At 40.5% G+C, this 12,454-nt stretch overlaps 1 protein-coding gene across 1 annotated transcript; it reads right to left on the bottom strand.

Moving 5' to 3' along the window:
- Positions 1–288: 288 nt before the first annotated feature.
- Positions 289–6,901, bottom strand: LOC103728734 (prolactin-2A1-like). Its single transcript, XM_017796505.1, has 5 exons — positions 6,871–6,901; positions 4,496–4,674; positions 2,924–3,028; positions 1,191–1,370; positions 289–502 (listed from the first exon to the last, which is right to left on the bottom strand). Exons 1-5 carry the CDS (start codon positions 6,899–6,901, stop codon positions 311–313), a joined length of 687 nt encoding a protein of 228 aa, XP_017651994.1. The 3' UTR covers positions 289–310.
- Between the last annotated feature and the right edge of the window lie 5,553 nt (positions 6,902–12,454).

Genomic DNA, 12,454 nt, shown 5'->3' with positions numbered 1-12,454 from the left:
TCTCAGACTGCATCACTGAATATTCTTTTTGCAGTAGATGGTGATCAAAATAGAGACACACACTGGTCATTATGCAGAGAGAACAGAAGGCTTAAGAGAGCTCAGCTCTGAATATTACACCCCCTCCCTTGATGCTCAGGGATCATTGTGGAACGTGGAACAGAAAGATGGGACTAAGGGAGTCAGTTTTTAGTTTTAAGGAAGAGACACAGTACACCAAAAAACGCCTCCCGAAAGGAAACACTTAAAGGATGCTTTGCAGGAATGTATTGTTGGGAGCATCTCAGAAGCACTAAAGACAGAAGAGGGCTTAGCATTTGTTTCCTTGGAACATTCTGCACTTCAGGACCTTGAAGTAAGTGTCCACATATTTAAGATCTCTGCGCAGGCAGCGGATCAGTTTATAACAAGCAAGAATGCATTTCTCTTCATTGGGTGATAGCAAGTCTGCCAGTCCGAACCAGGCTGGGTATTGATCATCTTGTTTATATCCACTCATAACCTAATCAGGAAAAGGATAGTTAGTCAAGTACGAATTCTAGTTCAGGATTTCTTGGTGCACACCCATTCTAAATGTTGAGTGAAGATTTGTGAAAGTTAGAACTGTAAAATTTGGGAAACACTCATTTTTATGGATGTGGGGCCAAGGGACCTAAAAGGTGAAATTTTCTGGCATGCATTTTAGGCTCCATAAAGGACTTTCAGGAAGCTAACTGACATTAGACATGGAGCAGAACAATGCTCTTTGAAAAAATAACAAAGAGTTAGTGTCCATTATTCCACTTAAAGAATTTTACAAGACCCGTATGGTCCACAATTTATATATCTCCTAAACTGTAGATGAAATGAGGATTTCTCGATGGTTTAAAATGCAAATCATGACGGGATCACTGTGCTAAGATCTGCTGATGTAGTCAGGTATCCCCCACCCCCCTCTCTCCAGGAAAGGTCCTGTCCTAATTGAAGTGAAGAACAGCTATTTACTTCTGAGATCCCAGGCAGGGGAGGTTCTGAGGAAAGCATCTTTCAGAGGTTGGAGTTGCCTGCACCCCAGAATAGTGAAGCTTTGACGTATTTAGATGCTCAGATTTCTTTCTTACAATGTAAAGTATTTCGAAGCTCAATTTTCATTGTCCTGGTCACCTTGTTTATGTAAGAGAAAAGTAAATTAGCATAAACAGACTAATCACCTTGTAGAGCATTTTATGAACACCTTCCAGTAGTCCATCGATTTTTTCAATAATCTCTCTGGCTTTGTGGACAACAGAAGTGGGGGCTCCTCGCATGGTAGACATTTTATTCACTAGATGGTACAGAGGGTTACTCCAGGCTCTCGATAGACTGGCCACCAGTTTCAGGAGATCAACAGGCTATGAAGCCATAATTGAACAAGCACATTAAAACAAATGAAATGCAGCAGGGTTAGATACAGGCAGCTTTTGCTCAAAGAGGTTGAAGTAACATTCTCCTTCACTGTTCACATGCGTATTTAAAACGTTCTTTTGTATATTATATAAATTGTAGAAGTGTAAGATGTCATCACTGACCTTGTGTTATAGAATTTTTAGAGGGTATTAAATTCAGAAATGTAATCACGCTATGAAGTATCTATCAAAGTGTATGTGTGTGCGTGTGTGTGTGTTTTGTATAGCAAATGCTGCTTAGAGTGAGATTTGTTGGAAGCAACAGATTATCCCGTTTGTGCTGCAAGCAATAGATGGGATTAAATTGATAACATCTGTTTGTGGTTGAATGCGTGCTATCCTCAGTCAATAGGGGTCAGGAGGGACATAATCTGATAGGACAGTTCTTTTCTTTCCCCATTTCATGCTGGATATACTGTTTCAGTAAAAGAGAGAGGAAAGCCCTTGTTTGAGAATACAGTTCTAAGAGAATTCTGTTTGTTTTTGTGTTTTTGAGACAGGGTCTCCCTGTAGTCCCAGTTGGCCAGGCTGGCCTTGAACTCACAGAGATCTGCCTGTCTCTGCCTCCCAAGTGGTGGGATTAAAGGCGTGTGCCACCACACCCGGCCCAAAATATCTATCAAAGTTCTAACTAATCAAATGTCCTCTCTCGATTTAACTCCATTTTTTTTCATTTTTCTTCATTATATCATAATTATTTAAATACAGACTGTAGGCACAGAAGGGCCCGTACCATTAAGCAAAGCATGGAGGATAGATTATAAACATGGGGATGTGTAAAGATACACAATACTGTTGGATTTAAATAATCTTCGGATGCTTTATGACAGGTAATCAGAAGCGTAGAGGTGTTAACAATTATGTTAGAAATGGCATGATATGTAGACTTGTCGTTACAGAGAGGGGAGAGTTGCATGTTGGGAACACCACAGTGTTTCTCAGTCTCCTGTTTTAGTTGACTTTCCAATATGACACAGACGAATGCAGATCAGAAGTAAATGTTTAAGAAACAGAATCAAAAGTAGAAACGTGAGCAGTATTCTGATACTATGCCAGTACAGGACCCATGAGTCATGTATGACATAAGTACAACCGTACTAGCATCACATGTGCCTATATTAATGCATTTTTAACCATGAATATTAATGACAGTTTATATTTTCTTGAAGAGCACTATGTACAACTCCAGGATTAGACACTGATGAAAGGGCCCTCTCCATAGTCAATTTATGCATCTGTTAAAATATCACTGGGCAGATTTCACTTATAATTTATCAACGATATGATGTAATTTTTTTGTGGTGCAGTCTTCCTCCATTTTCCTGCATATGTAATGATCGTGTCTAGAATAGTATATGTGAAACTTTACACTGTGGTAAAGCCAGTTTACTGCTTCAATAATTTTGGTTAAAACTAAACCAACCAACCAAACAAACAAAAAAACAAAAAAACCAAAGAAACAAAAAAAAAACAAAAAAACACCACATGTGGGTACTCACATGGGTCTGCAGGGCTTGTTTCTTATTTTCCGGAGTAGACAGGGAGGAAGTGTGGCACATTCTTAATCCACCAAGGCGTCCCCGGCCATGGGCGTACTGCGCATCCTGGAAATGGTGCAATAATCGATTACATTGGCACTGGAAATTGTGTAAATGAATCAATGATCAGAATACTAATATATTTGCTGGATACTGAATTTTAAAAACAAGTACTAAAATTTGAAATTAATATATTAAGAAATTGAGCACTTTACATTTTGAAAACTTAATCCATAATCTCATTTTATATTTATCTTACTTCAAAATCTCCCAAATTCCTGTTAGTGTTCTCAGCCTTCATGTAAGATAACATTTGAAAACAGACAGCCAAACCCAACAGAACTCTAGAACGTCAAGTGTTTTTGACTATTGTTTGCTAAAAACGTCATAGCATTTGACTTTTCTTGCTAATACCTCCATGTCTATACAACTGTCCCTTGCCTACATCATTATAATTCAGATTGCTATTGTGTTGATTGTGAGAAAACAAATATTAAACCCTGTGTGTGATATAATAGAAAATAATAAGCCATAAGCCAAATAAAACAGAAAATTATTTTGGATTTAAACACTAATCCGTACCTACTTATTTATTATATTACTACTATATACCTATTATTTTTAATATTTAAAACTAATATTGGTGAAATTTTTGGTAGTTAGAAAATACTTTTAGAATGATTTCAGATACGCTAGGTGACCTATCAAGAAATGGAACTGAGGGCCTGGAAAGGCGGCTCAGTGGTTAAAAGCACTGGCTACTCTTACAGAGGACCTGGATTCAGTGCTCAGCACTCACATTGTGGCTAACAACCATCTGTTCCAGAGGATCCAAAGCCCTCCTCTGACCTCACTGGGTATTGCAGGACATGGGTACACTTACATACATGCAGGCAATACACTCACATGCCCATTGATGTCCGGAAGTCATCAAAGCAATGACTTCATTGGCTGGAATAGAGAGGAACATGGAACTCCGAAGTGCCTTTTCCTGAAGACAAGACGTGTTTCCTTGTCTACACTGGATGATTTGTCTATACCCTTTCTCCTTGTTATTAAGTCATATATATTTTTTAGAGTAATTCATAAGATTTGGGAATCTGAAGTGTACTTAGGAATTTTCTTGCCCCTCCTGGCCTGGTCTCAGTATCTGTAACTCTAGCTAAATGCCTGCAATTCATTAGTTTCCCATGACTAAATCTTTAGTGTCCAAAGTGAATGACCCACAAAATAAAGGAAATGCAAATCAAACCTTCCCTCAACCATGTGTCTCAGGGATTTATGTCACAATAGTGAATTAAAATGGAAAATAAAAATAGAGAAAAAAGTTAGTTTAATCATAGAAAATATTTGATTCTTCATGAAACTGTCCCATTTTTGTTTCCAGTTTAATAGCTGTGCTTTCCTCTCTTAGTGAAGGTATATTGTTTGAAATTTGGACCATGACACATTCTCCTCTGGACTGTAGCACATCCTTCCGCTGGCATGAAGGCCCCTTTTGGTAAGAAGCCGGAAGTCAGTGGGGGTACTTACAAATTCAGAAAACATTCCTGCGGCTTGGCTGCTGATGTGCTGAGTCACGTTGACTGCCCGGTCACACAGCTCCGCCAAGGTCACGAAGCAGTGGCCTTTCTTCATTGCACACATGGGTGTCGAGGCCACATTCTCCCAGAGGAGAAGGGTGGACGCCAGCCACAGGAGCAGCTTTCCTGCTAAAGAACGAGAGGAGCCGCTCTGAGCTCCATTCTCCTGAGATGGTCAAGAGTTACCCTGTCAATGGAAGCTTCATCTGTTCACAGTAGTGTCCTTTGAATAAATTGGTATTTTAGCTCGATGGGTCAATAAAGACCTTCCAATGGGGAAATTAAGTTAGAATTATATTTTCTCAAATTCATCTTTTTAAAGATGAGTGTCTTCTTGGATAGTTTAATGTCTTGTGGTTTCCTGCTGATTTTCAACAATAAGACAATCATGACTTTTATGACTTAAATGTTTTTGTGTATTCCTTTATTTTCTTTTAGGTGTAACAGTGTTTTGCCTGAATGTATGAGTGTGTATCACATGTAAGCCTGCTGCTTACAGAGGCCAGAAGATGATGTTGAATCTCCTGGAGCTGGAGTTACAGACAGCTGTGACATGTCCTGAGCAAACCCAGGTCCTGTGCAAGATCAGCAAGTCCTCTTAACTCCACATACATCTCTCCAGCCCCTAATTTGTGACTTTTAACTCAATGTCTAATATTTTGGACACCAATGTGACAAGCACAGCTTTGTTCATGAATGTACTTTACATGCCTATAAGAATAAACGTGATTGCTTGTTTATTAATACCAGGATGAAGTGAACGTACATTTCTTCCTTTGCTGAAAACTTCAGACTTTTCTCTGAATTTAATGCTCACGATAACCCTGAGTAGTGAGTAGTCATACCCTTCCTAACTATCATTAAACCAGGAGTGAAACTGATGGCTTGTGTGACTTCTCATGTTCATGATTATTGGTATTTTGAGGAGGCAACATGGCAACACTGGGTGCCACACCCCTCGCCCAGGCCGCTCCCTTGTCAGACTTTGCTCCATTACCTGTAAGAACTTCACATTGTCCATGATATGACCACGAGTTCTGGGAATTTGATTTTTACCATTTTCTTTGCTTTTTATAACAGTTTTGAAATGTTGTCAGTGATCAGTACTGGTTACCTCATTAATTTACTTTTCACAGATGGACAAACAACGTCTTAATATGTCAACAAATTAAAACCTCAACAGAATGAATCAGCATGTATGTAATAAATTACGTTTGTTTACCTTTCGTGACTCTAGTCTGGAGAATCTTCTGTTCCATAGAGCCCATAATAAATATAATTGGAAATGTGCAACAGAGTATTAGGACTTGGTAAAATGTATTCATGAAATTCAATACTATATTCAATATTCAAAGTAACTAAAAATATGGGAGTACTCTGTAGCATACAATATAATTATGAATCTTTTAGAAACAAAATTAAAAATAATTCTAGGTAATTCCTGTTGTTGAAGGCAATTTCTCAAAACTCATAATGTTTTTCAAAATTTATTTTCTACATGATAGATATGTATCTGTAAAATAAACACCTTTATGAAGGATTTTTCTCAGTATCAGAGGAGTGCAGGGAAACAGCTACTTTTGTTGCGTCATTGTTCAAAACTCAGTTTATGGTTGTCAGGAAGTCATTTCACTGGGAAATAGCATCAAGAAAATTAAGACAAATATTAGCGCTAGTGTCCTATTCTTTCAAAGGATATTTTTCTTGAATGAAGTTGTCAAAGATGCACTGTCCACATCTGCCAGACGTGTTGACTGTCCCCAGAGCTGAAACTATGAGAAAGTTCATTCAAATCAAACCACTCATAGCAGAGGCCCAGGAAATGGATCTCAGCCCTTCGCTCCAGCTGCAGTTCTTGGAAATCTGTCCCGGGCACTCCCGTGGTCTCAGTCCAGGCAAACGTCTCAATTTCTGCAATTTTGACTTTTTGAAATGGATCGTTCCATGTTCTGGAGCTCTCCTGGTCATTTGAGGTTGTGTAGACACACATTCCTATTTATCATCTTAGCTCAATTAAAGCAGACAATACAGATTGTCTCTAGATACTGCTACCTGTCTCCAGTGAGAGACTCCTCTGCTTTCAGAATCACCAATCCAAGCTGCACTGGGTATTTGCTTTCTAGAGCAATGATCAGAAATTAATTCCAAGCTCTACCTAACTTCACTTTCCTGGGTTATCCTGGGTTAGGCATGAGCAAATGTCCATTCACTCCATACATAAGAACAAACAAACAAACAAAATGCATAAATGTAAACTGTCAAAACCAGCTTTGCAAAATCATGCAATGTTTAAGCTCGCTTGGAAGAAACTGTAGAATTACTTACAGGAGCACGGTTGAGTCCAAGCTAGCTGCATCTCCAGAGTCTCCCACACTTGGAGTGTAAGAAAGCTGTTTTACTGCACTGCTGCGGTCAGCTTTCTACCTCCTATATAGTGCAGCACACCATCCTCAAGGCCACACACTGCTAGGGGGCAAGAGGAAGTAATGTCTGGAATCCGAGTATTCCATGACTGTTCCGGTGCACGGGTGTTACAGTCTTCTTACCAGGATCATTTACCTAAGTATATCTGCATTATTTAACTTATTTTAAGTTTGTGACTATGGTCCAAATCATGTCGTGAATCACCCCCAGCAAACACTGATCCATGAAGACTGCTGTTAATTTCATGCCCTTGGAAAATGCGTGTCACAGACTTTTACACACTTATTCATTTTCTTACATATTTCTGTCACTACTTCTAAAATGTTCAGGAAAGTTTAGATCAGTCAATATGTCGAATTCGTTGTTTTCTGAGCATTGGCACCCAAGGCCAAGTCAGTCACATGCTCTAAGCAATTTAAACTTTTTGATTCTTTACCAAGATCCATGGAACACTGTACCTTACTGGCCTCTGGACTCTAAGCACATAAGCGCAGTAATGTAGGATGCAAATACAGGTGTTTAGAGGGCTTTTCAGCAGACAAATCACATTCATTTTAGAAAACTGTGTAAGAAAACTTCTTGTTGAATCTTACAGGATCCTCATTAATGGAATTTCATTCAGACTAACATTAACAAACACAGGTTCTGTACGTGGAACTCGGCTTAACTCCAATCCAAACATATTTAGCTGCACCGTAACCATTGTCTCAGTGTGGAATACATCAATACATCTAGCTTGGCTCCATAATTTCCTTGATTTTGTTTGAGCAGATCCCTGAGTGACATTTTCCAGCAATAGCCAGCCTAGTGACATCTGCTATTATGAAAGGCAGCACTGTGGGATCTCTCACCTTTGACCCAGTCAGATACCTCCTCACCATGCAACCTGAATACATGGCATCTCATTCCATGGTCTCTGGCATTTGGTAAGTTTGTATCCAATCCATTGACAGGAATCCATGTTATATGGATGGATGACAAGTGGGACATCACTACTGAACAGCTCATAGGAAGCTAACCTGGCCTTGGGATAGTTCACTAACTTAGTGGTTTTATGTTCTCTCATTCCACACATGCCTGGCACTTACTTTTAAGTTGTTAACTGCTGTCTTTGCTTTTCTTTAGATGGTTTTCTACTTTGCACAACACTAGATGTTATCTTCCTTAAATATTTTACTTATTATTTTTATTTCATGTCTGAATGTATCACCTGCAGTGTGTAAGTGTACCCATGTCGTGCAATACCCATGGAGTTCAGAAGAGGGTGTCGGTTCCCCTGGAACTGGAATTACAGGTGGTTGTTAGGTGCTGTGCAGGTGCTGAGGATCAAATCCGCGTCCTCTGCAAGAGCAGTCAGTGCTCTTAACCACTGAGCCATCTCTAGTCCCTAGATGTTATCTTTATACGTAGTTGAACATTAGAATCATTCCAGGTCCGGTTTTCTCTTCTGCAAGCAATTTAACTTAGATGGAATTCAGAATTCACTGGAATCATTAACACAAAGAAAAATCCTTAGTAATACATTGTAATAAATAATGAAATAATCTCATTGGCTCACTTATTTTCTCCAAAAAGCAATGTTGCATAGAGTAAGGTGTACTCCAGGAACTAAATGATTTAGCCAAGAGTAGCACCACTGTTATGTTTAGTATTCCCTGTCAGCTCTAAAGGACCAATGATCACCTAGAAAGCTGTGAAGAAAGGGGAGAGAGGATGCTCTATCTCAAGCTTGCCACAGAATTTCACAATACTGTATGTGTGTCATGGCTTTGTAGGCATGAAAGATTCAAGAGTAAGGGGCTCCTTGAGGTTTGCCTCAAGGTTCTAGAGTCTACGACAAGTCGATGTGAAGCTTATTGTCCCTACAAGGATGTCCTGAAAGCACACTGTGTGAAACAGTGATGGAGTCTGCATTGCAGTAGGGACCCCAATGTGTTTGCAAAGACAATAGTATTTTCCTCTAGTGAAAGTTGCAGACCTGGAGTGGACGTAGAATGAAGAGAGGCGATGTAATGTGGGCACCAGAGCTGAAGGAGCTGTTTGTTACACAAATCTTTTACAACCAGTGTGAGTCCATCCTGAGCCCCAGACTCCAGCAAACTTGCTGCTTTCCCTGCTTGGATTCAGTCTGGCTTTGCTGGGATCATCTCTGATAGACCCCACACTTCTGTTTCCGAGTAGGCATGCTTTCTTTCCCTCCATGTATATTACAATAATGTATCTGAGCTTGAAGATGGCCATGTGGTTAGAAGAAACTGGAACTTTTAAACTACGTGGAGTCTGTGGAAGACTATGGAGACTCAGTAACAGACTCAGGGAAGTATGGTTGTGATCAGCATATGAGCTTACAGGGAAAGGAACAGGAAGCTATGGATTAAAATGGTATGATATTGTGTTATGTTGACTGTGGTTAGACTGGTGAGAGTTCATATAGATGACATGACATAGTATAGAATCACCTAGGAGACAAAACTCTGGGCTCTTCCAGGAGAGGCATTCTGTATCTGGCTCCTTTAAGGAAGAACACTCACCTTGAATGTGGATAGTATTCCTTGGGCTATGTGTCATACTGAATTACTAGGGCAAAGGTTAATAGAGCACTATGTTGATCACTGTCCTGTTGATCCTGATTGTGGAAATAACTTGATCATCTACTTTACCTCCCCTGCCGTGATGTACCATGTTCCACAATATATTCTTTCACACTAAAGTTGCTTTTAGAAGGTGTTTGATCATGCCAGTGAAAAACGGAATTTGCACAAATGTCATTACCCATGAGTCATTAGTTATCATCTTGAGGCACTTCCATAGGGCCACTGAGCTACCTCGGCAGAGCGAATTGCTTGTGCTGGTGAGGGGTAAATAGCGGACTGGCTCATTCTCGTTTTCAGAATGTTCCCATATCACCTGGCTTCCTGTACATGAATGGCTGCAGGCTGGCCCTGTGGCTACATCCTCTTCATCTTGCGTACCTTTCCGCTTGAAGAAGAGCCCAGAGCTGCATGAATAATGTCCACTTCCTCGTATTCTCCATGAACACATATGTTTGATTTAGTTTCATGTTCTCATATGGCCATGTGGATTCTGGTATATACCATGTGTCCTACCAGGACACATGTTTAGTATCTTTCTTTTTAAAATTTACACTGTACATTATTTTTGCTAGACCTATTTACTTGGTCCTAGCTTAAGCAAAATGCATTTTCTCTTAATGTTGCTATCCATAGCTACATCCTGCTGCTTACTTTCTGATAAATTCCAAGTGGTCATGAATTTATGGTCAATTAAGTGAACATTTACCAAAAGTGAAGCATTCAGCGTATTCTTAGGGGATCAATATGTCTGTAATGTAGCAATGGAACTCTAGCCAGCACTGTTCTGTGCCCACATATCCAGGAAATACTAGTCATTCCACAGATGAAATGCCTGTATTGATTATCATCTAATAACATCTCCTTTATCATAGCAGCAGATTACTGCTAACACCTGTACCTTTCCCTGTCTTCAGTGATCTGTGTGTTTGTTCCACATTACAGTTGTCCAGAAACACTTGTGCCACATCTGGCCCTCTGTCAAACTTTTGATACAAAATACTTGAAGCCATCCCATATTCCCTCAAGTGCTTCTTTCTGTGACCAACCTTATTTATACTTATTCATCCCTTATAAGTGACTTAGCATTTCCAAAGCCCAATTTTCACTCAATGCCCCAGTACTCAGGTTCATCAAACGAATCCTGTTCTAGCAACTCCCTATTTCTCTCAAACTGTTATCATGTTAGTGTTCACAATGCTAGTGCTTTTACCAGGTACAGAGCATCTAGAGACTGATACCTAATTCTGGGTAAATCCAGAACTGTTTCCCACTGTCTCCTTACAAAAAGAATGATCCTAGTTAGGGAATGGCTTTAATGGGAAAAACTCTTTGTAACAAGCCTTTACAAACTGAAATTTTTTATAATTTTGCAAACCAAGTTAATCATGTTTCAAGAACATTTAGAACCATGTACTCCTTCTAAGAAAAGCAGTGTAATCAAGGCCTACTATGACTTGGAGTACAGGCATAACCAATTCTTACAAGCTAAGCTGAATGCATACCTTACTCTTATACCATGTTCTCTGCTTGTGACTCAGTTATAGCCCTGAATGCATGTGAGATGTGACAATGACGACCTTAAAACAACAAAGACATTGCAAACAATGTCTCTCCCACAGATCTCACAAACTACATGGGGTCATAGATGAATGATGTCTGTCTGTGGCTGTATGTGTTGTTCTAAGTCATTAGGATCAGAAAAGCCAAGGTCTTTTGTTGTAAAACCATTACCAAAGTTTGTTCATAGCATGTTTCTATGCTGTTCAATAAATATGAGAGGACCCCTGTGGTGGTTTGCATGAAAATGCCCCCTCCCCCATAGGCTTAAAGTATTTGTATATTTTTGTCCCTAGTTGGTGGCACTGTTTTGGGAGGTCTTAGAAGGTGTGGCCATCCTGGAGGAATCACATCACTGTCACTGAGAGTGGGCTTAGAGAGTTCTTAAGCCTTGCTGGATCCCCAGTTGCTCTCTGCTTCCTGTGCCTGCTTGAAGATGTTGTGCTCCTCTTTCTGCTCCGGCCACCCCTGCCACCGTGTCTCCCCAGATGGTGAATTATAATTCCCTAGGAACCGTAAGCTCAAATAAATTCTTCCCTTTGTAATTTCTTTGGTCACTGTTTTATCACAGCAAGAGAGGAGTAACAAATGCAAGCCCTTTGTGAGATGGTAAAGTAGAACAGAACAGAACAACAGGACAGGACAGAACAGGACAGGACAGGACAGGACAAGACAGGACAGGACAGGACAGGACAGGACAGGACAGACCAGGATAGGACAGAACAGGACAGGACAGGACAGACCAGGATAGGACAGGACAGGACAAGGACAGGACAGGACAGACCAGGATAGGACAGGACAGGACAGGACAGGGAAGGGCAGGGCAGGGCAGGGCAGGGCAGGGCAGGGCAGGGCAGGACAGGACAGACCAGGCCAGGCCAGGCCAGGCCAGGCCAGGCCAGGACAGGCCAGGCCAGGACAGACCATGACAGGCCAGGCCAGGCCAGGACAGACCGGGACAGGACAGGACAGGCCAGTTCAGGATAGGACAAGACAGAACAGGAGAGAACAGAAAATAGAATAGAATTCCATTCTGAGAGAACAGTGCTGAGAGAACTAAGGATTGGACCCACATCTGGTAAAACTGCCCCAAGAACGATGTTTCTCATTAATGTGGCACTGCCACAGCATAGCAATAAAGAACACTGATAGGCATGAAACTCAGGTAGAATTCTAGTTAGGCCATAAATAGAGTCCAAATTCTTAACAATCCGTGATCATGAAACCTGCATGGAACGCACTCAAAGGTATATTGCGCAATACAGTAAAAGCCATACCTGACCCATTCTTCACAGCTGTACCCCTGAAGGAAACTGGCTCTCCCTTCGGAAACC

The sequence above is a fragment of the Nannospalax galili genome, unplaced genomic scaffold (assembly GCF_000622305.1).
Source record: "Nannospalax galili isolate Female #2095 unplaced genomic scaffold, S.galili_v1.0 scaffold412, whole genome shotgun sequence".
Lineage (NCBI taxonomy): Eukaryota > Metazoa > Chordata > Mammalia > Rodentia > Spalacidae > Nannospalax > Nannospalax galili.
Note: the sequence above shows the minus strand (reverse complement) of the source record. Positions and strands in the feature narration are given on the sequence as shown.